The sequence below is a fragment of the Myripristis murdjan genome, chromosome 8 (genome assembly GCF_902150065.1).
Source record: "Myripristis murdjan chromosome 8, fMyrMur1.1, whole genome shotgun sequence".
Classification (NCBI taxonomy): domain Eukaryota; kingdom Metazoa; phylum Chordata; class Actinopteri; order Holocentriformes; family Holocentridae; genus Myripristis; species Myripristis murdjan.
In genome coordinates this window covers 1,543,391-1,563,820 of record NC_043987.1, presented here as the reverse complement: position 1 = coordinate 1,563,820, position 20,430 = coordinate 1,543,391, and the positions used below count along the sequence as shown (strand labels likewise).

Here is a 20,430-nt window from a genome sequence, read left to right as displayed (position 1 = left end):
TTGTATTGATTTTTATCTTTTATTCCTGATCTTGCATTATTTTATGTACTCATATTTTATTGCTCAGTGTGCATTAGTTACCAAGTACATTTTTACTTTATTTCCTATGTTGTTTCATCAACCCCTTTGAATTACATTTGATTTGTTTAAAAGTTGCAAAATATTGACTGATTGATAGCTGTAATGCTAATTTAGCCATGTTGAATCCCATTCATGTATGCTAACAACATTAGCACAACATTTTCACTGCCTACCCTCCTCATTTAAAGGGTGCCTCTTCCCTGTGTCCCGGCGCTGTGCCGGCTAGAAGCAGAGAAGCACTGCAGCTCAATTTTGACTGGAAAATTGGTCAATTATTCTCCAGGTTTTCCAGGTTTTCCAGGACGTGTGGGAACCCTGTATTAGAGTCTGGCAGATAGGCAGATATTAGATGGATGTTTGAAATTTGTCATGTAATAGAAAATTATTGTTCAGACAAGAGCCTGCAGTCAGTATGGGAACATAAGGGTGGATTTATGTTGATTATGTCACAGTAAATTATTTACTTAATTTGAATTTATTTGATTATTTTCTCTCTTATGTGATTTTTTTTTTTTTTTTTTTTTTTTTTTTTTGAATTTCCAAAGTTTTATTCAAAGTCAACAGCAGGACAGCCAATGGCCTGGGCTGGATCTGAACCCAAGCCACTGCATTTAAAGGACTTCACCTTGACACTTAGTACACACCTCTACCTGGTGAGCTACCGGGGCACCCAACCTAATGTTTTCTGTCAGTTATTTGTAAATATTTTTAATCATCTACATTATTATGACTCAGGCATTTCCACCAATCTTAATTTTTAATTTATATATGTATTTTTTTCTGTGACTTTGACTAATGACAGCATCAAAAGGAACGGGAAAAAAGTTACAGTCGGGTGCCAAATCACACGTGATCTAACAAATGCATGCATATAGGTTGTGTGGCACGTTTTTTCCCACGCTGCACAGCCCGGTCTGGAATGTCTTGTGGACCGGTACCGGTGGTTGGGGACTACTGAGCTAGACAGCCAGATCTGTTTTGGTCAAGAAGAGGTCCTGGTGTGCAAGTGAGCAGTTTACCTCTCTGAGCAGATCCTGCTCCAAGTTGTGGCGGGCCAGAAGCATCTTTCTTTTGTACTGGCGACACTGCAGCTCATAGTATTGCCTCTGTCTCCTCAGCAGGCCGGCCTCCTCTTCTGCCTGCATCTGCTGCAGACACTCCTTCTGACGCACCAGCCACTCCTGCTTCTCCCGCTTAGGTGTTGACTGGTTCTCGTTCAGCTCCTGCTTGGCAGAGGGAAAAGACGAGGAGAGGGTAGCAGAGTGTGAAAATTCAGTGCCACAAATCCAAAACAACATATCAGGATGACAACTATCACAAAGCTCAGGACAGGCCTGTAACAAATTGCCTGACAGAAGCTACGTGACGGTTCATTACATCACCTCTGCCTGATTGAGCATACTGACACTAACATTAACTAGTACTTGCAACCTTTTGAAATTCAATCGACAACTTTCAAAAAAATATAAATATTTCAGATTAAATTGGAAGAAAATTATCAAAAAATTCACCGAAAATGTTGAGAAAAATAGATAACCAGAAAATTAGCAAAAAATATATCTTTTAAATTATAAAAAATTCTAAGAAAACCACAAAATCATCAGAAAATTGCCAAAAAAAATACAACAAATTATGAGAAAATTCTCCTAAAATTATCATTTTTTAAAATAATTACAAAACATTAACCACCCTCCCACAAAAGAATTCAAAATATAGTAGTATATAATATATAAGTATATAATATATACAATTCTAAGTATGTAATTATAATAACACATTCTATAATAATAGTAACAATAATAAAAATTTATAATATTAATAAAAATATGAAATATATAATATAAATAAGACTATATAGTAACTTTATAATATATGTATATTAGCATGTTTTTAATGTTATGATAAATACTAGGGTCCAACTGATGTGGATTTTTTGAGGCCATTACTGATGTTTTTGGGCTGAATGTACTGATAGATGATATGAGCCAATGTTCAAAAGCTTTAAGATAAAATATCCATAAAGCTGTTTCGTTGAATCATTTCCTCTCATCAATCATATTAGCAGAGGAGAAAGGTGGAAGATGTACACATATGTGGCTCTAACCTCAGCAAATGTAAACTCCTGTGTAAATAAACTAAAACCTGTGTTAATGTTTGATGAACATGTGCAACATGAGTGCCCTGGGATTTAAATGGCAGGAATGCACCAGTATGAACATTGGGATTTGGCTCATGCCTCTTTCAGCTGCTCCTTGCGCTGGCGGTACTGCCGCTTCTGGGACTCCAATAAACTAGTCAGCTCTTTCTTCTGCTGGCCCAGGATGTGCTGCTGGAACTTCTTCTCTTCTGCCAGAGCCGCCTTCGTCTGCAAGGAGACACATACCAAGGCTGGGATTATCGCTAGGAAGGTTTTGCAAGGGTATGGGTACACAAACACATTTTTTGTAAACAAGAGCCCCTACAACTAGGGATGGGAAAACAAAAAATGGCTGATTCAGTTCCAAATCATACATTTTTTGTTTGATGATTTTTGTATCACCATTATGACCCTGATTCAATACAGACCGATATATAGGAAGGTCCATAAGTATTTGGACAGCGACACAATATTTATAATTTTGCCCTTGTACACCACCACAGTGGATTAGAAACGGAGAGATCAAGACGTAACACACACACACACACACACACACACACGCATATTTTCCATCTCCAAGCTATATAAACTTGAATGCTATAATTGGATTTAAGCATTATGAGGTGATGTGTATTGTGAGGGAGAGTGTGGCCTAAAGTGATCAACACCCTATATATAGGTGTGCATAATTATTAGGTAGATTCTTTACCTCAGACAAAATGAGCCAAAAAAAGAGATTTAACAGACTCTGAAAAGTCAAAAATTTGTAAAATGCCTTTCAGAGGGATGCAGCACTCTCGATCAATTTACAATTTTTGTCTTTTCAGAGTCTGTTAAATCTCTTTTTTGGCCCATTGTGCCATATTTATTACTATTATCAAAATTATTATCGATGAAAACATTTACAAAAAAATGACCAAAAATATGAACAATAATAGTAATAGCAGGCCTATAAACTTGTGAAACTGGACCCACCTCTTTCTCCAGGATGGCCTGGTGCTTCTTGGCTAGCTTGTCAGCCTCTGTGGAGAAACTATTCCTCTGGTTCTCTAGCTCTTTGTCCAACCTCAGCTGGTGCTCGTCCATCTCGGCCTTCAGCTTGTTCTCAAGGCCCATCAGCTGCTTCTGGTGCTGCCGCCTCATACGTTTGTACCCCGACATCTGCTCTCGCAGCGCAGAGCCCTGCTCGTGTTCCTGGATCTGTCGGGTTACCTGCAGGACAATTAGAAGAAGAAATCTGATGTTGAGGGCAGCACCTACATTTAACCCACAACTAACCAGTGAACCTGTGTTCAGTTCTGATGATAACAAGCAAATTTTAAAAGCAAACATTGAAGTACACATCTATTACATTAGTACAGTGTTAGACTTTCTGTAACCCCAACACACCAGGCAGCTGACACCATCTTTCCACATGACAAAGATTTCCACAAAGATTTGCCATGTTAAGTGATTCAGTTTGGAAGTTAAGCGCATTTTGGTGATAGGCCATGCCCACTATCACACCTCATTTTGGCCAATCACGATGAAAAGCTAATCATCTGTTCTGTGGCTCATGTTTGCATGATTAATCATAACATAAAAATCACTATCTCACTTCATACAACTTTTTTTAAATTACGACAATTACCTCACTCCTATTCCCCTATGTGTTCGCATCACACAGCTTTCGTGTTGAATTCTTTGCTTTGGAACAATCCCAGTTATATCAACCACGCGAACACAACGTAAAATACAATACGCTAGTAATGCAACATTCATACATACAAATCAATCTATGTTCTCTCATTTCTCCTTCTCACTCATAGCGCTCCGCTAGCAGTCCCCAATGCTATAGCAACCAGACATGGCACATGTAGCCAGCGTCCTCGGAGGAACTGGTGCCATAACGTTTTCAATCAACAGACCAAAAAAAAAAAAAAACACTGAGGAAAAACCCGGTGGTGTGGCCAAGAATGATGTCCAGTGTGTGGAACGAATCTCCATAACCATCGCAAAGGTCACCATGAAATCCAAATGACAAATGAAAATCCCAACTGCCAGACCACACAAACCTGAATAATGCAAATATTGTACTTTGCATCACCATCTAAAATATAGAATTAACTGTTTTAACACAGGAGAGCACAGAGACTTGAGGGATTTTTTTGTTACAAGAGATTTTCAAGGTTAAGTCAAACACTTTGATATGTGCTGTCGTCTGTTTTAAGTCCTGTGTAGGGCAGGCATCTCAGACGCATTTTTTTTTTTTACTGGAGTATCTAAGGGTGAAATCAATATTTTTATTGAAAAATAAAGAATCATGTGAAAGAATGCTCTCAATTCTTTAAGAAATTCTTTCATGCCCCATGACCAAGCTTTCCAGCAAAGTCAGCCTTTTCATGTCAGCTAGTACTGAAACATACTAACAAAACCCAATACCAGCAAACATTTTTCTACTATGCTAATGACTGACATTGTAGTGGAGGGGTAGTATGATGGATAATGGCATTGGCTATCAGCAATCTGTACATTCTTCTCAAAGCCAGAATGATTTGTTCCGAGGTAAAAATAGTGCTATAAATCCACCGTGAGGTGCCACATTTCCTCTGTCAATTACACTTGTTTTCCTCCTACATAAGGAACTCTTCTTTTTCCTCTGACACCTCTTTAGTCTGCTGCTTTATAGACTGTCTGCTGTCTGTGTCCTTCACACAACAAAGTTGTTGATTTTTTGGCGACAGTCATCCATCTTGGTCTTTTCAAAGACCGATTAAAGCTGTGTAGGAAACTTTTTAGAGTTGGAGGACCTTGGTCAAAAATTTGAACTCAAACAGCATCCACATGCATGCTCAGCAACTTGTCCAAGCCTCTCCTACCCTCATGCACACTTGTGCGTGTGGCTCCAATTCTCATGCAAAAAGGAAGTAGGAACTGCAAAGCTGTAGTAAGTTAAAAGCCCAATGGCATGAAAATGCAATTTTTGTTGTTTTTTCGTGATAGGGAAGGTCTCAGGGCCACATAAATACTGTTCCATACATTAAACCTGTGATAAATGGAGAAATGCACACAGCCCAATCTTTGAAACTCTCCCTTTGAGACGAGCGGACAGCACTTCCTCCTTTCTGTGATGTCACACATAAGGCTACTCCGCTGTCCTGACAGGTTGGAGTTTGTGCAGCCAGCACAAACACAATAATTTACCATGATGATAAATAAATGCTATGTAAAACTACTGAAAACAGACCAATTCACTATACCACGACCGCTCAGACTTACTACCACCTACGACTGCGCACTAAGCTGGAGCAGAGCTGAGGAGACCAACTCCCTCCCGTTATATCATATGACGCGATGTTGAAAAAAAAAAAAAGTGTTTTTAGGAGCTTTGCTCAAAACGGCCACTTTATCCTCTGAATATGTGCCCTTATATCTTGTAAAAAATATTAAATCCTGCATTAACCTTTCAAATGGTCATTTTCACACATGGTTAAGTATAAATTTTGTAAAAATTTTAACCTGCAATATGCTCTTTAAGCTAAATTACTATAGCTAAGCAAGGCTAGGTGAAGTTTTCTGGGGGAGGGAAAGCAAGCATGCACGGCTATGGTAACCGTGCATGCTTGCGGGCTTTTTTGTTTCGACCTGAACAGATATTAACAAGAGACATTACAGCCACATGTGCAGGCCAAAAGACCAGATTTTCTTCCTCATTGCATTTAGTTTGGATCAGAGCCTTTTCTGTGTAATGGTAATTTGTCAAAATTATGAAGAAAAGAAAATATAAAGTGGAAGGAAGGTTGAATGCCACCCCGCTTCCCTGTTCTCTTCTCTTGTATAATATAACCAGGTCAGTGCTGGAATTTTGCACTTACCAAGGAGGCAGTCCGGATGGTGGCAAAGTGGTCGCGGTTGCGGTAGTAGGCCCGACGGCGGCCAGCAGAAGGAGCCTGGAGTTGGTCCATCTCTGGCTGGTAAGGGTCATCATAGATGTTGTCCTGACCCTAAGAGAGGGAGCAGGGTGGGGTGTCAGACACAGACACTTGGCAAATACATTTGCACACAAATGGAAAAAATGACAATATGCATTCAAAGAGCCAGTCAATTTTCATGCTCAGAGAACAGCCCACAGATCAAATAAACTGTTTATTATAAATTATTTTGCTCCCCACTAGCTGTTGTGTAGGACAGTAGTGGTGCTATCTTCTTCTCATTGTTACTGAGTGTTGGATACAAGTGAATTATTGTGCACATGCCCAATAAAGTGGCCACTGAGTGTGTGTGTATGTGTATGGATATATGTATGTATGTATGTACGCACACACACACACACACACACACACACACACAGTGGCTACTTTATTAGGCACACTTGTATAATCTAATGTGGTACAATGCACTGCCATAAGTTCTACCTTTTAAGAAAGTTTATAATGATCAGGTTGTAGTTTGCAGAGGTCTTGTACTGGAATAGACTATAGGCCCGTTTCCACCGCCGGAACTTCGGGGTAATTTTACGGGGCCGTGGCCGTTGTCGCGTGTCTCCACCACCGGAACTACCCCGAAAGAGAGAGTTCAGGAACCTTTACAGGGGCTAAAAAACGGCCCTGCCTCGAGGTAGGGACTCTGAGCGGCCCCGAAAAAACTCCTGGGTTTACTCACAGCGTGATGTGATGTCAACAGAAAGCAGGCGTCCCTAGCAACACGGCCAACGCTACCAAGCTAACGCTAACGTGCTAGCTAACGCTAACAACAGGCTTTTTTAACAACACGCATTTTGATGCCCCGGTCATGGTCGTGCAACCGCCCGGTAACTTTACAGGAACCTTCCTCCTCCTCGGCCCTCTCAGTGGAGACACGGCAGGTGAGAGGGCCGAGTGAGAGGACGTTCCTGTAGCAGCCCCTGTCCCCCAAATACTACCAGGAACATTCTGGTGGAAACGGGCCTTATATTAAGGTGTTTCTAATTTTTTGTTCTCCCTATTAATATACATGAGGAGGACAGAATACTAGAAGCAGCTCTAAATAAAATGCAGTCCACAGCACCAGCACAGCTCAAACAAAGAACATAGAACATAGAACTGAATGAATATTACTGTGACAAAAAGAAAACCTGAGTATTATAGGCATCAGAAATGGAAACTTTATAGCAGAACAGCTGTAATGGATTGTATTAGATTGTACAGATGGGCCTGAGATGTATCTAATAAAGTGGCCATTGAGAATGTATGAATATAGCACTTTATTATTTATTTATTTACTTGTTTCTTTTAAAATTTATTTTCAATAGATAAATATCCTTGTAATACCACTTTCGTAATCAAATGGTCATCTACAAGTGGGAGTTGGGCGGAGGGGGACTGCACTCATGTCATGTTTACTTCCTGTATTTTTGTACTGAAAAACTTGGAGTTGTTTCAAGTTTAAAGCTGTTAAGAAAGCTAAGGTAGGCCTGGTTCAACATATTCAGGTGGGACTGGAGCTGGAGCTCTGGGCTGCAGGAGGTTTACCGTGGGCCGATGGATGATGGAGCTGTTGGAGGTGACGGTGTGTTCGCCCTCCTGCATCATGGCCATCTCGCTGCTGCTGTCGTCTGAGGCGTCGGCGAGGCTGTTGACCGAGCTGCTCTGGGAGCTGGCTGAGATGGACATACTGGGCACCGACTGGGAGCTCTCCATGCTGTTGACTGTGCCTGTCCGCATCAGGTACTGCTCCGCCTCCTGACACACGCAAAATATCATTTCACATTGTTTTAAGTTTGGGTTTTGAGATTTTTCTTTTAAAAATCCATCAACTTATATCCTTCCAGCACAATCTGCTTTGCAATGTTTATTTGCGGACTAAAGCTGGGTTTCATCGACATGGATTCATTTAATCAAACATTAGTTCTAATCAAGAGTTTAGCAAAACCAGGTTTAAAATGAGTAAATAAACATTTAAAATGAAGACGATAGTTTTTATTGTTTTTACTTATTTACAGTTTATCGTTCCCATGCATTTAAACAATGGAAATCTGATGTTAGTGTTTTACTAAAATTATGGTATTTTTTTTAATTACTGCTTTTCAGATATTTAAAAAAAAAAAAAAAAGAATTCCAAAAAAATAACTAAAATAACTGATCATTTCCCAGTATTTTTTATTATGTTTTTATTGATTTCTTGCTAATTTAGGGTAATTTATAGCTAATTTGATATTCACCTTATTTCCCCATGTTTTTTTTTTTTTTTGTTTTTTTTTAAGAATTCAAGTGAACTTGTTTAAGTTTTAAAGGGTTAACAGTTAAACCTCCAGTTAATGCCAGATCATAATTTAAATTTGAGTTTAAGGTTTTGGCGCAACAGGATTAAATTTCATCTAGATTTAAGAGGTTTAAAATGAAACTTTCTTCATTTAAACCAGTTTTAAAGTGTGGTGCAAGAGAATGTAATAGTAAACCAAAATGTAATATGGTTTAAAAATGAATCCTTGAAAAACTGAACCGGTCAAGTGCACCATTCTAAATTCAATGCAAAATCAGTGATCAAAAATCAAAACAATGCTCATGATCACACTAAAAAATGCTATGCTAAAACAATATGTAAATCTTATACATATATGCAATGTATCAAAGTCAAAACACAGTAGCATTTTCCCCAATCTAAGCCTCACAACAACTTTTATTCATTCAAGGTTTCTCATTCTCACCTTTCCTTTCTGTTCCTCTCTTCTTGCCTCCCTTTCTCTGTGTTTAATGATCCTGTTCACCTCCCTTTCCTCTTTTTTCCTCTATTTTCATGCTACCTTCTCCCCCTTCCTCCATCTTCATCCCTGCTTGCCACCTTCTCTGTCCTCAGCCTCCTCTCTTCTCACCCTAGCCTCCTTCCTCCTCTCCATTCTTCCACCTTCATTCCCTCTCTCCTGCCGAAAGCACCCACCTCCTCCTCTTCCCCTCCCTCAGACACAGGGCCATTCTGCTGGGTCTCCTGGAAAAGGATCTTCTTCATCTTGCGGTACTGCAGGTTGTCCAGCTCTCGCACTGCATCCTTGGTGCGAGCTATCAGGTCCATGATGACCGTCAGTGGACGCTCACGGCACAAGAACCGATGCTGAGGGGCGATAATGGAAAGGACAGTGGAAGATTAGAGCAGCTGTACTGCAGAGGATGTGTTAATGTGCTAGCATGCTTTGTGCCCTGATGTTAGGTGACCGGATAAGAAAAAAAAAACTGATTCAGTTTGGGTTTTTCGGCCAACAAGGACCTAGTTCACATTTGCAAACCTAATTTTGAAGCTTCTGGAGAATTTCAACCAAATATAAATGGTTTAAAACACCAAAAGTGGGTTCCTAGCAGGAACCAAAAACAACAACGAAAAAAAAAGGGAACTGTGACAACAGGATCAGATGTGTATGATTCAAAAGGGAAAAATGGAGACGACAGAGAAATCAAACGGCATACAGTGGTCTGAATAAAAGACCATAGCAGTGATTTTTAGCAGCACATTTACTACAATTTCACCAAATTTTTTACTTTGCAACAAACTATTTTGCAAATCATGAGGATGTACTGAAGATTTCACACCACATATTCAAAATTTCTCGATATTTCATATTATTCAGTCTCTGAATTTCAAAAAAAGATGAAAAGGAATACTAGAAAAAGTAAACTATATCTCAAAATTGCTGAAAGTGGTTCAAGGACTAGAACTTTTTTGGTCAAACAGAGGTATGTGTGTGTGTGCGTGTGTGTGTCCTCCTCACATTCAGTAGCACATCAGAGGTAGGCCGGTCCTGGGGAATCTTCTGTAGGCAGGAGTCAACAAAGTTGCGGAAGTAATCAGACCTAACGAGAAATACAGGAGTATATCATTACAAATAGAAACAAGTCAGAAAAGTGGGAGTAAAAATAAACAGAAAAAATGAGAAACTGGAGAGGCAACCAAACTGAGACCAGAACGCTGAGAGGACAAAAAGTTCTCACCAGTGATTGGACTGAAGGATTGGGCTCTCATTCTGAGCGATGTGGTATAAGGCACTCATAGCATTCATGTTGAACAGTGGGGGCTTCCTCTCCGCTATAGAAAAGGCAGATAAGAAAGGCCAGTAGTACCACTGAGAATAACATCACATTGTATCTGGCTTCAACCACATACAGGTCACATCTGATTATCTAAGGTTGCTTTCACACCTGCTGTGTTTAGTCCAGTTGAATCGAAACCCTGGCATTCTAATTGAACTCTGAGTCCACTTAAAACAGGTTGCCCCAGATCAGTTCTAAGTGAATTCTGGTGCAGTTCATTTGAAGTGAGAAAGGTAACTGTAATAATGGTGCGGATTGAGAAAAGAATTTATAACATTCTCTGGGTCTTTGGTATCCCTCGTTATGAAGTTATAAAAACACTGCTGTAGTGTCTCTAGCTTTCTACACTGGTACCAAGACCTGATGGCAGTGTGAAAAACTGATTGACTCAAGAGGCTGCAGGTTTTCATTCCAACCAAAAACTACATCAGGTGATTTCACTGATCAGTTCCTCCTCTCTGCTTAAAAACATATGGTTGCCTACGCCTGAACTATGGTTGATTTGAGACATTTGAAAGCCAGCCGAACCAAATGAATGAAATAACAATGTTTCCAACAACTTGTTAGTCTGAATCACGCACACGGACTACTGGGTGTGAAAGTAACCCAACCTTCAAGATTGAGACTGTTTTTGGCATGCTGACACAAATGTGCATTTCTACGGCTGCAGCGGTTTCCCCAGTGGTAGTTCTTACCCAGCTCTATGCAGGTGATGCCAAGGGACCAGACATCCACCTTCCCGTCATACTGGCCCTCGTCCATGGCCAGGATCACCTCTGGAGCCATCCTGGCAAATGGAAGACCACAGCGGTGAGTTATGCAGAAAATGGCAAAAATATTTCAATGTGACCAGAGGGCTGCTTTATGGCAACCGCATGCCCTTCAAAGAATAACCTGAAGAGCCGACAGTCTGCAGGTTTTCATTCCAACCAAAAACTCCACCAGGTGATTTCACTGATGAGTTCTCCTCTCTGCTTGAAAGTAATCAGTGAAATCACCTGGTGGAGTTTTTGGTGAAATGAAAACCCACAGCCTCTCGGCCCTCCATGGCACATGGTTGCCTACCCTGCTCCAGGATTTCGTGAGGGCTGTTGCTCATGATTATATCACTGAGTTTGACATAGAAAGTACATATAAGCCAATGAGAAGCTTTCTGTAAATTTTTTGGTTTGTTTTCATTCAGGTATCTAAATGTTTACTTCAGCATGCAAAATAAGAACGACAGATCACGGTAAACACAACAGTAAAACGGTTTGGTTACAAGCAAGCCCAAACAGAATCCGGACTTTTTTCTGGTTTTCTGTGGTGATTCAGGAGGAAAATCTGTGGGATTCTGTGGAGTGATTTTTTTTTCCCTTTTAAGGTTTTAGACAGTTATCCCGTACTATAATCAATGTGTTTGGAGCCAAAAAAAAAAAAAAAAAAAAAAACTCTCGCTCTCTCTCTGTTAGCTGTCAGCATGACAGAAACTAGATCAGTGGTGATGACGGCACATTTTAAATGATTTCAGACCGTTAACCAGCTAGCAGGTAGTAGATGTTACTTAACCAAACCACTCTTCTTTCTGTTGTTGTGTCTTTGGGACTTTAGATGCTCCACAATGGTCTGTTTCCTCAGATAATCCACCAAGTGCTGACAAACTTTACGGTACAACACTTCCCTGCTCTCATAAAAATCATTGGCAAAATCATACGACCTATCTCTGGCAGTGATCCATGTTGCTAAATGACGATACCTCAGCTCCTCTGCTGTATATTTGATTTTCGACATCTTTCAGTTGTTAAAACAAGTTGTTTTCTCCTCTGTTGTTCCACCTCACGACATGACATTAGCCACAGACAAAGGGGGGAGGGGCGGGATGCGTTTAGGTACACTGCAACGGGTGCTGCAACACTATTGTGTTCAAATTCCGCAGATTTTCAGCAGATTTTTTGTAGAAGCACCGTAGGCTCGGATTCCGTTCGGGCCTGGTTATAAGGTATATATTATCAAGGAAGGGAGTGACATGTGGCTTGACATTTTCGGCGGGAGATCACCATGTTTGGTGAAACTCATAGGAAATGACGATAATTACTGTGACTGGACAAAATTGCAAGGTTACAGAGACTACCTCAATTTGCACCGACTGACTGTTGCGATCCTATCATTATGAAATGATTACGAACTGGATTTGAAGCTGATTCAACAAGTTTGGCAAGTTGGTACTCCATGGGACATGACTGCCCTAAACTTCTCTATATTATCACGGTGTTACTGAAAATACTAAGCAAAAGCAATTGGCTCAGAACTACAGAACAGGGGCCTTTTCACAAACAGACATTGGAAAACATTTTTGGCAGCATTTACCTGAAGTTAAAGACATAAGACCTCCACATCTCCAGGTCAAAGTCTAAGTGCCTTGCTCTTCCTAGCCTATAAAACACTGCCAGAAAATCAATTTAGGCCTAGTGGCCTACAATACCAGCACTCACCAGTACGGGGTCCCCACAAAAGAGTTGGCTGGAGCCACAATGGAAGCAGAGCCAAAATCCCCCAGCTTCACCTGGCCAGGCTCTGTCAGCAGGATGTTGCCTGCCTTTACATCCCTAATGGACCAGAAGTTAATGAGTACAGAGATTTATATTTACATTTACATACACAATAAAGAAGCTACACTACAGCATTTTATTACAAGTTTGAGGGTACTGTTGTGACACAAATCTAATGTTATATGCTCTATGCTGATACACATTGTGTTGAACAAACACATGTGCGGTAAGCAACTCCAAGTAGATATTGTCCTCAAATTATGTCCTATTACAGAGAAAGGATTAATGTGATAGCTCATATTTTCACACATGTTATAGATGTATTTGTTGCTCTATGCAAGTGTAATACATCTACAAAGTTTGGTCCGCACTTTATATCGGCGTTTCGCAATCGTCTCTTAGTCGCCTTCAACTTGTGCAAAATGCCGCTGCCCGTCTTTTAACTAACACTAACAGACGAGAGCACATCACTCCTGTTCTTAACTCCCTTCACTGGCTTCCCATCTGCTACAGAATTGATTTTAAACTTTTAATGTTTGTTTTTAAAGCTCTTAATGGCCTCGCACCATCTTATTTATCTGAGCTTTTAACGGTTCGTGAGCCTGGAAGAGCGCTGAGGTCGTCTAACCAACTGTTGTTGGAAGTGCCCAGGTCAAAATACAAACACTGGGGCGACCGAGCCTTTTCTGTTGCTGCTCCCAGGCTCTGGAATAAGCTCCCCGCTGAAATGCGTCTGCTTTCTGACCTGGGCCTCTTCAAATCAAGACTAAAAACCTATCTTTTTAGGTTGGCTTTTAGAAACTAGTAGCATGATGACATTTTAAGTTTATTTTATTGTATTCTATTTATTGTATTTTATATTTGGTTTTTTTTTTTTTTTTTTTTTTTTTGTCTTTATTGTCTTTATTGTCTCTCACTGCTTTTATTTATTCCTTTTATTGTAAAGCACTTTGGTTCACCGAAAGGTTTGTTGTAAAGCGCTATATAAATAAAGAACATTTACATTTACATTTACATTAACTCATTAACAGCATCACTGGGAGTTAACTGCTCCTAACTGAGTGATTGAGTAGATAAAAAAAGAGAAAAACAACACAATTCTGAGTGGCAACACAAAGCTGAAAAATTGTTTTGGAGGATGCACAACACCACATGATTGTTTTGGTTTCACTTTCAACACTCTTTCCAGCCCCTTGGTTTCAAAAATGGTGGAACAGCTTTCTGCTGTACACCCTGGAGGTTGAATAAGGGACTGCAGTGCTGCGAATTAGCCAATGCACCGAATATTAATATGAAAAGCTTCAGGAGTCAGCGATGGACCGCAACCAACCAGCTAAGGTACCAGCAAAACAAAAATACACTCAGCAAAGTTTGGCAGAGTCATTCTGCAAAAGAGTGTCTTACGACAAGGGCAATAGATGGCAAGAAATAACAAACGCCGTCACCAGTTACACTGCAGAGAATATGGTTCCAATTCAAGCAGCCAAGAGAGACGGTTTCAAATAACTTGGACTACTTTGGACAGTCTGCCTAGCCAGAAATATTTCAGTCATGCAGCTATGCCTAAACTGTATGATTCATGTCGCAAAACTCTGGAGCGTAATCTGCAGAGGGTTTCATATTTTGTCACAAAATGATGATAACATCATTACGAGCATTTAATGTACTATTAACAAGAGAAAGCTAGTAGAATACAAGACTTTTACAAACACATTTGATTTTTTTTTTAATATTGTCAATTATCGTTATCGGCAAAATCCCAAAAAATATCGAGCTATTATTTTTTGTCAATATCGCACACCCCTATCTACAGAACTTGTTTTCCTAATGTAAGAAAACTGGGGTCTATTTGGTAAAGACCCCAGAAAAAAATAAAAAACTGTAATGCAAAAATCATTCATGCTAAAATTATCGCAATTGCAATATCTGTTAAATTGTTCTCAATAAGATTTTTTTTTAGTAATCTGAACCATCACTTCAAATACAACAGCCCTTCTGCTTGGATGCTACAGGAGAAAACTGGGCATTAACCAGGGTTTGTACAGATTAAGAGTAAAATTCTAGCACTTTTTAAGCACTTTAAAACGGTACTTAAACCAAACATTTTCCGATTCTCAAAGCCTTTATCATCACATCTAAATTGTTACTAGGGCTGGGCAAAATGATTATATTTTAAATGATTAATCTAGTGATTATTTTTTCAATTAAATGATTAATCTAACGATTAATTTTTCAATTACCTAATGATTATTTTTTCGATTGTTGATTATTTTCCCATTATCTGATTAATATAGCATTTTAAGGTTGATTATGATTCTGAGTAAGAGAAACTTACGGGGGGGGTGTGCGAACCTTGCGGGATATCTGCGACCGCCGCAGAGACTTGCCGCACACCTCCGAAAAATTTTAACTACGCGGACCCCAAGTAGCCCCCATGCAGGCCCCCCACAGACAACAAGAGCTATGATTGGTCCGCCGAACTACATCATTTCCGGGATTTCGCCCCTCCGGCGTCACATCCTGTTGTGCCAGCAGCGTCATTTTTAAAAGAACTGCTGTTGTGCAGTTCAACTGCGTGCGCGTTGCGTCAAGCGTCCGCAGAACCATAGTCCGACCTTTAAACATGCTATATTATGAATATCAATGAAAAAACATTAATTTCTTAACATTTCAATATTTATTTGACTTTTTTTAATACAATTAATACAACCTTTGCTCTTAAAATTTCCGAATTCTAAAATAAAATTCAAGTACGAACAATTAAGTAGTGCAAAATAATGTATTCCCATACTTTAATGGGAATGCATTATTTAAGGGGCTTTCACATAGTGTGCGGTTTGGGCTGTGCTCTGCGCTGGGTACGGTGTGGACGGATGCAGAGCAATGTGCACATGCGCACAGAGTAGGGTATAGTGCAGAAAAAAAGAAAAAAAATCTCGCCTATAGTGGAAAGCAAAAACATCATATATCTCTGCCAGTTTTTAAACACATCTGGTTTTTCCAAATTGTTGGATCTCTCTCTCCATGCTTGGGCTTTTTTAGTGAGATCACAGTAGCACTGTAGTCTGCACATACAGAAACAGCCACACTGATGCTTTCCTCCATTGGTGTTTTGCCGTTCTGCCAAAATCTGCCAGATTTTTTTCAGATTCCACTATTCTCTCATATTGGACGTGTCGAGGTGTCATCACAGAGCGCTGTGCCCAAGTCAAAAAATTGTCAACTTGGGCGCAGTGCGCACGGGCACGGGCACCAGCCTTGCCCTACGCTCAGCACAGACCGGTGCGCCCTTGCACCCCGCGATCACATACACAGTGAATGGCTGTGCTGGCCGAGGTCTGCGCTGTGCGTGCACTATGTGAAAGGCCCATTAGACGAACGAGTACGCGATTTCTTTGATTGTTGAAGCTCTGAGGAGTCAGTATTATTATTATTAGTTACTGTTGTTAGAAGTTTACTGTTGTTAGGCCTACAAGTCAAACAGTACAAGTACTTGCACGGTCTACGAGACGAGGCAGCAACATCAAATCCAATTGCATGCAAGTTGTGTCGCTTCACAGTCCCTACATAGCCACATATAAGCTCACAACCGTAATCTAAGTAATGCAAGTTAAGAAGACGGCAATGGGAAAGAGTGATCACAGACCATATTTTCACAGTTTCAGTATTACTTCTGGTATTAGTATTTAGTATTATTATTTTTTTATTATTATAACGTGGGGAAAGATTTACCTGTGAATCATATTGTGAGAGTGCAGATATGCCAGGCCCTGCAGTGCACCATGGGTAATAGCAGCTATTTCAACTTCCTGGAGAGGCTTCTTGTGAACTACAAGGACAGGGAAATTAAGAGTCAGACAGGTGTATGAAGAGAGAGGAACTAAAAAATAGTGTTTCAGTCAGTGAGAACCCCATGACTCAGTGTCACTGTTTGTTCTGGTGCTTAGCTGACCTTCAAGGAGATCTGAGGCTGAGCCGAGACAGTACTCCATCACCAGCTGAGTAGAGAGGAAAACATTTTGTGAAACCGATGATCAGCAGACAGACAAACATAAGCATCATTAGAAAAACACAGCCAGGGTGGCAAATTCACTCTTTGCTCCAGCTGCCAGTGTCTGGTGGATGCCTAAATTGTATCATACACTTTTTTTTGACAATCACATTTTCATGACAATGTAGAATTGCATTTATGGGCTGGGTGCGGCAAATGCCTCTCACCACTTGAGAGCATGGCTAACTGCTACTTTTGAAATGAATGAATCATACAATCAATACATACAATACTATGAATCATATACAGGACAAATTAGTTCACAGAAAATCGAACATCAGACAATTTCCTATAAAATTTGGACAAAATGACTTTTATGTTGTCAAGTCAAGAAAATGGATTCTCTCATTCTTAGTATAACCCTGTGGAAGAAATTTAAGAGTCTCTTCTTTTTGAGAGCATTAATTTCTCCTGAGTCAAGAAATTTAGAAAAAGAATATTCCAAGGTATGAACAGTCGATTGATCATATTGAAGGGCCAACGCTAAGTCGACTCAGTAAATTTTGAGTTGTGTGAAAAGTATCAGTATCAACCTTCTTCATTTGATAACAACTATAGAAAGCTACTCTTTGTAGTTAGTGGATTTATGTTATATATACATATCCTACAACACAAATAAACTCCCACGCACATACCCATGCTGTGTGCTCTCTCAGGTAACATCCTCGGTACTCGATGGTGTTGGGGTGGCGGAGTTTCTGTAGGAACTTCACCTCCTTAATAATGTCCTGCCATTTCTGCAGACACAGAGAAGTGTAACTCCCTGTACACAACAAAACTCAATCCACCACCCACATATTTCTCAACACATTTTGAAAACAGCGTATTACAAGAGACATGTATGCTAATTATCACACTGTTAGCATGCAATTTCCTGAACACCTTTAAAGAGCTGAGAGAGAAAAAATCCTTTCTGTAGTTAAAATTTCAGAAATTTTTCAAAGATCTCAGAAAACAGTGGTTATAAATTTGAGAACACATTACTAACTGACAAATGTTTCAAATTTTTGTGACCTTTATGAGTTGCACGCGACTTGAACAGCCCTCATATAGTTATGAGTGACAGGTTTCAATTCCTGGAGTAAATGGAGTAATCAAGACTTGACTGAAGTGCATCCTTTCAACTTTAATTTAAGGGGTTGAACAAAATTATGGCATTAACCATTAAGGAATTACAGCCTATACATGTAAAGGCTCTGTTCCCACCTAGAATTAAAATGCATCATTGGTGTTCCAACACAAGTGGACAGCTGTCAGTCTGTCCATATACACCTGGCATTACCATGTGTCTCCACGTCCCACCCGCACACTTACGATCAGATCCCACTTTCCCTCTCTATATACAGATAAAAACTTATCATTTCAGAGAGAGAGAGAGAGAGAGAGAGAGAGAGAGAGAGAGAGAGAGAAACCATAAAATGAAATTCTTACTTTGCTAGGAAAACTTTCAACCCCAAGGTACTTGAATTGTTTAACAATAGGGATATAGGATGGTAATAAACTTTGTGTCATGCACCGATTTAGCGGTAACAGCGCTGAGTTTGTCCAATTTATCTTATAACCTGACAAGGAGCTAAAATTTGCAAATGTACTTAAAATGTAAGGAATGGAAATCAGAACATTAACAATATATATTAAAATGTCATCGGCATACAAGAGAACTGAATGACTAGTGTTAGTAACTGGAAAAACGGATTTTCTCTAATAGTTTGCACGAGTGGCTCAAGTGACAGGGCAAATAAAGAGGGACTAAGGGGCAGCCCTGACGACCAGAACGTGTGATTGAAAACTAAGGGGAGGTAATACCGCTGGTAACAATCATAGTGGAGGGAGTCCATAAAGTATGTGTCATTTTGATGAATTCTGATCACAGTCCAAATCTTTTCAGCACTTCCCACAAAAGGTCCACTCCAGCCTGTCAAATGCTTTTTCCACATCCGGGCTAAAAACAGCACATGAAGATGATGCAGCGTGTATAATGTGGAGAAGTCGGCGCATGCTGTCAGAGGTTACTTGTGTTTTGATGGCACCTGTCTGGTCACAGTGTACCATCTTGGTCATATATGGTTCAAGACAGGAGGCCAGGACACAAGCAAAAACTTGAGTGGTCTGTAACTGCTATATGAAGTGGGATCCTTGTTGGGTTTAGGTAGCACAGATATTAAGACCAAATTTATATCTTAGAAAACAACCCTTTTCAATAGAATAATTAATCACATCCAAAACAAACTGACCTCGCGAATCCCAGAACATAAAATAAAATTCTGGGAGGATGCCGTCCCATCCTAGAGGTATACCTCTTTTCATCCCTATAATAGCTGCTTTGAATTCAGTTAGTGTGATGGGTGCTCCTAAATCACCAGATTCATCAAAAGAGAGGTTGGGAAGAGACATTTTGTAAAAAGTACTTTCTGGTTAGAGCAAATATATGTAATGCATGAATGTTTTTCACATTTCTGTAAGATTAAGGCAAGGGGGTGGCTTGATCTGGAACCACTGAAAAAATAATTTCTTCTCGATATTTATATCAGGAATTCTGCTCTAATTCTTAAGAGAGTGTTTAGTTCTGTTTTAGTGGATTAAATTTGTTTTCCCTTTCCTCTGTAAGAGCAATATTTTGTTGATCATGCTCTAAAGAGTTTAAGGTAGTCTCTATGTCATTGATTTGGCTTAATCTGTTTTTAATGAGATGAGAAGAAAATGAGATTAATGTACTTAATCTTTATTAATAATCTTTAAATGCACTTCAAAGAATCCGTGGATCATCCCGGCAATCTCAGAAATAAAAATAGTGAAGGCTGCTCTTAAATGAGTACATAACTTTTTGTTTCTCAGTAAGGTTATATTAAAGCGCCATCTTATGGCTTTAGTGGGTGTATGGGCAATGGTTAATTTAGATGTGACAACACTGTGATCTGATAACGGACAGGGGGTAATGTTAACATAGTGAATTTGAGAAAATGTATTTGAACTGACCAGCAGCTGATCTATTCTGGAGTACAATTTGTGTCTGTCCATCCGAGCAAAAGCTGTATTGTTTAGTTGTAAGGTTGATAGCTCAAAATAAATCTATAAGACTGAAGTCAGAAATAAGGCCACTGAATGCAGACTTAGCGCAACTGTGAGTGTGCAGAGATGAATGACCAGAGCGGTCACGTACTGGGTCCAAAATGACTTTCATATCAGCACCTATTACTACAGAGAGGCTCTGCAATTTGGTTAAAATGTTAATATTAATAAAAAATTTGGACCAAATTTGTTAGGAGCATTAAGTGCTACAAATGCTATTTTGCATCCTACAAAGTGGTCATCAGTTCTGCCATAAGTTTCTATAATATTTATAGAGAGGTTGCATTTAAGGACCACTAAAACACCATAGCTCTTAGAGTTAAGTGAGGTTGCAGCAGCAGTATAATAGTTCAGGGTTTCCCCCAGTGCTTTATAGGCCTGGTGGGCCGCCAGGCTTTTCTTGCCCCCCCGCCAGGCTAAGCGTCGCTTGTTTATTTATTTTAAATAGTTTTTTTATGCACCAGAAACAGTGATACCAAAGACGGTATATAGAGCTTTTAACCGCATCTGGTGATACGGTTGAAAGCG

General features: G+C 39.8%; 1 protein-coding gene across 2 annotated transcripts in view; it reads right to left on the bottom strand.

The window, feature by feature from the left end:
- The window catches only part of taok2a (TAO kinase 2a), a 45,465-nt gene that overhangs the window by 9,313 nt on the left and 15,722 nt on the right, over positions 1-20,430 (bottom strand). For both annotated transcript variants that reach the window (XM_030057644.1, XM_030057645.1), the window contains exons 4-16: positions 17,469-17,570; positions 16,735-16,780; positions 16,515-16,611; positions 12,726-12,839; positions 10,950-11,041; positions 10,156-10,249; positions 9,936-10,017; positions 9,113-9,283; positions 7,708-7,917; positions 6,073-6,201; positions 3,194-3,430; positions 2,318-2,446; positions 1,101-1,304 (exon numbers count right to left, since the gene is read on the bottom strand). In XM_030057644.1, coding sequence (XP_029913504.1) covers positions 1,101-1,304; positions 2,318-2,446; positions 3,194-3,430; positions 6,073-6,201; positions 7,708-7,917; positions 9,113-9,283; positions 9,936-10,017; positions 10,156-10,249; positions 10,950-11,041; positions 12,726-12,839; positions 16,515-16,611; positions 16,735-16,780; positions 17,469-17,570 — 1,707 coding nt within the window. The remainder of the gene's footprint in view (positions 1-1,100; positions 1,305-2,317; positions 2,447-3,193; positions 3,431-6,072; positions 6,202-7,707; positions 7,918-9,112; positions 9,284-9,935; positions 10,018-10,155; positions 10,250-10,949; positions 11,042-12,725; positions 12,840-16,514; positions 16,612-16,734; positions 16,781-17,468; positions 17,571-20,430) is intronic.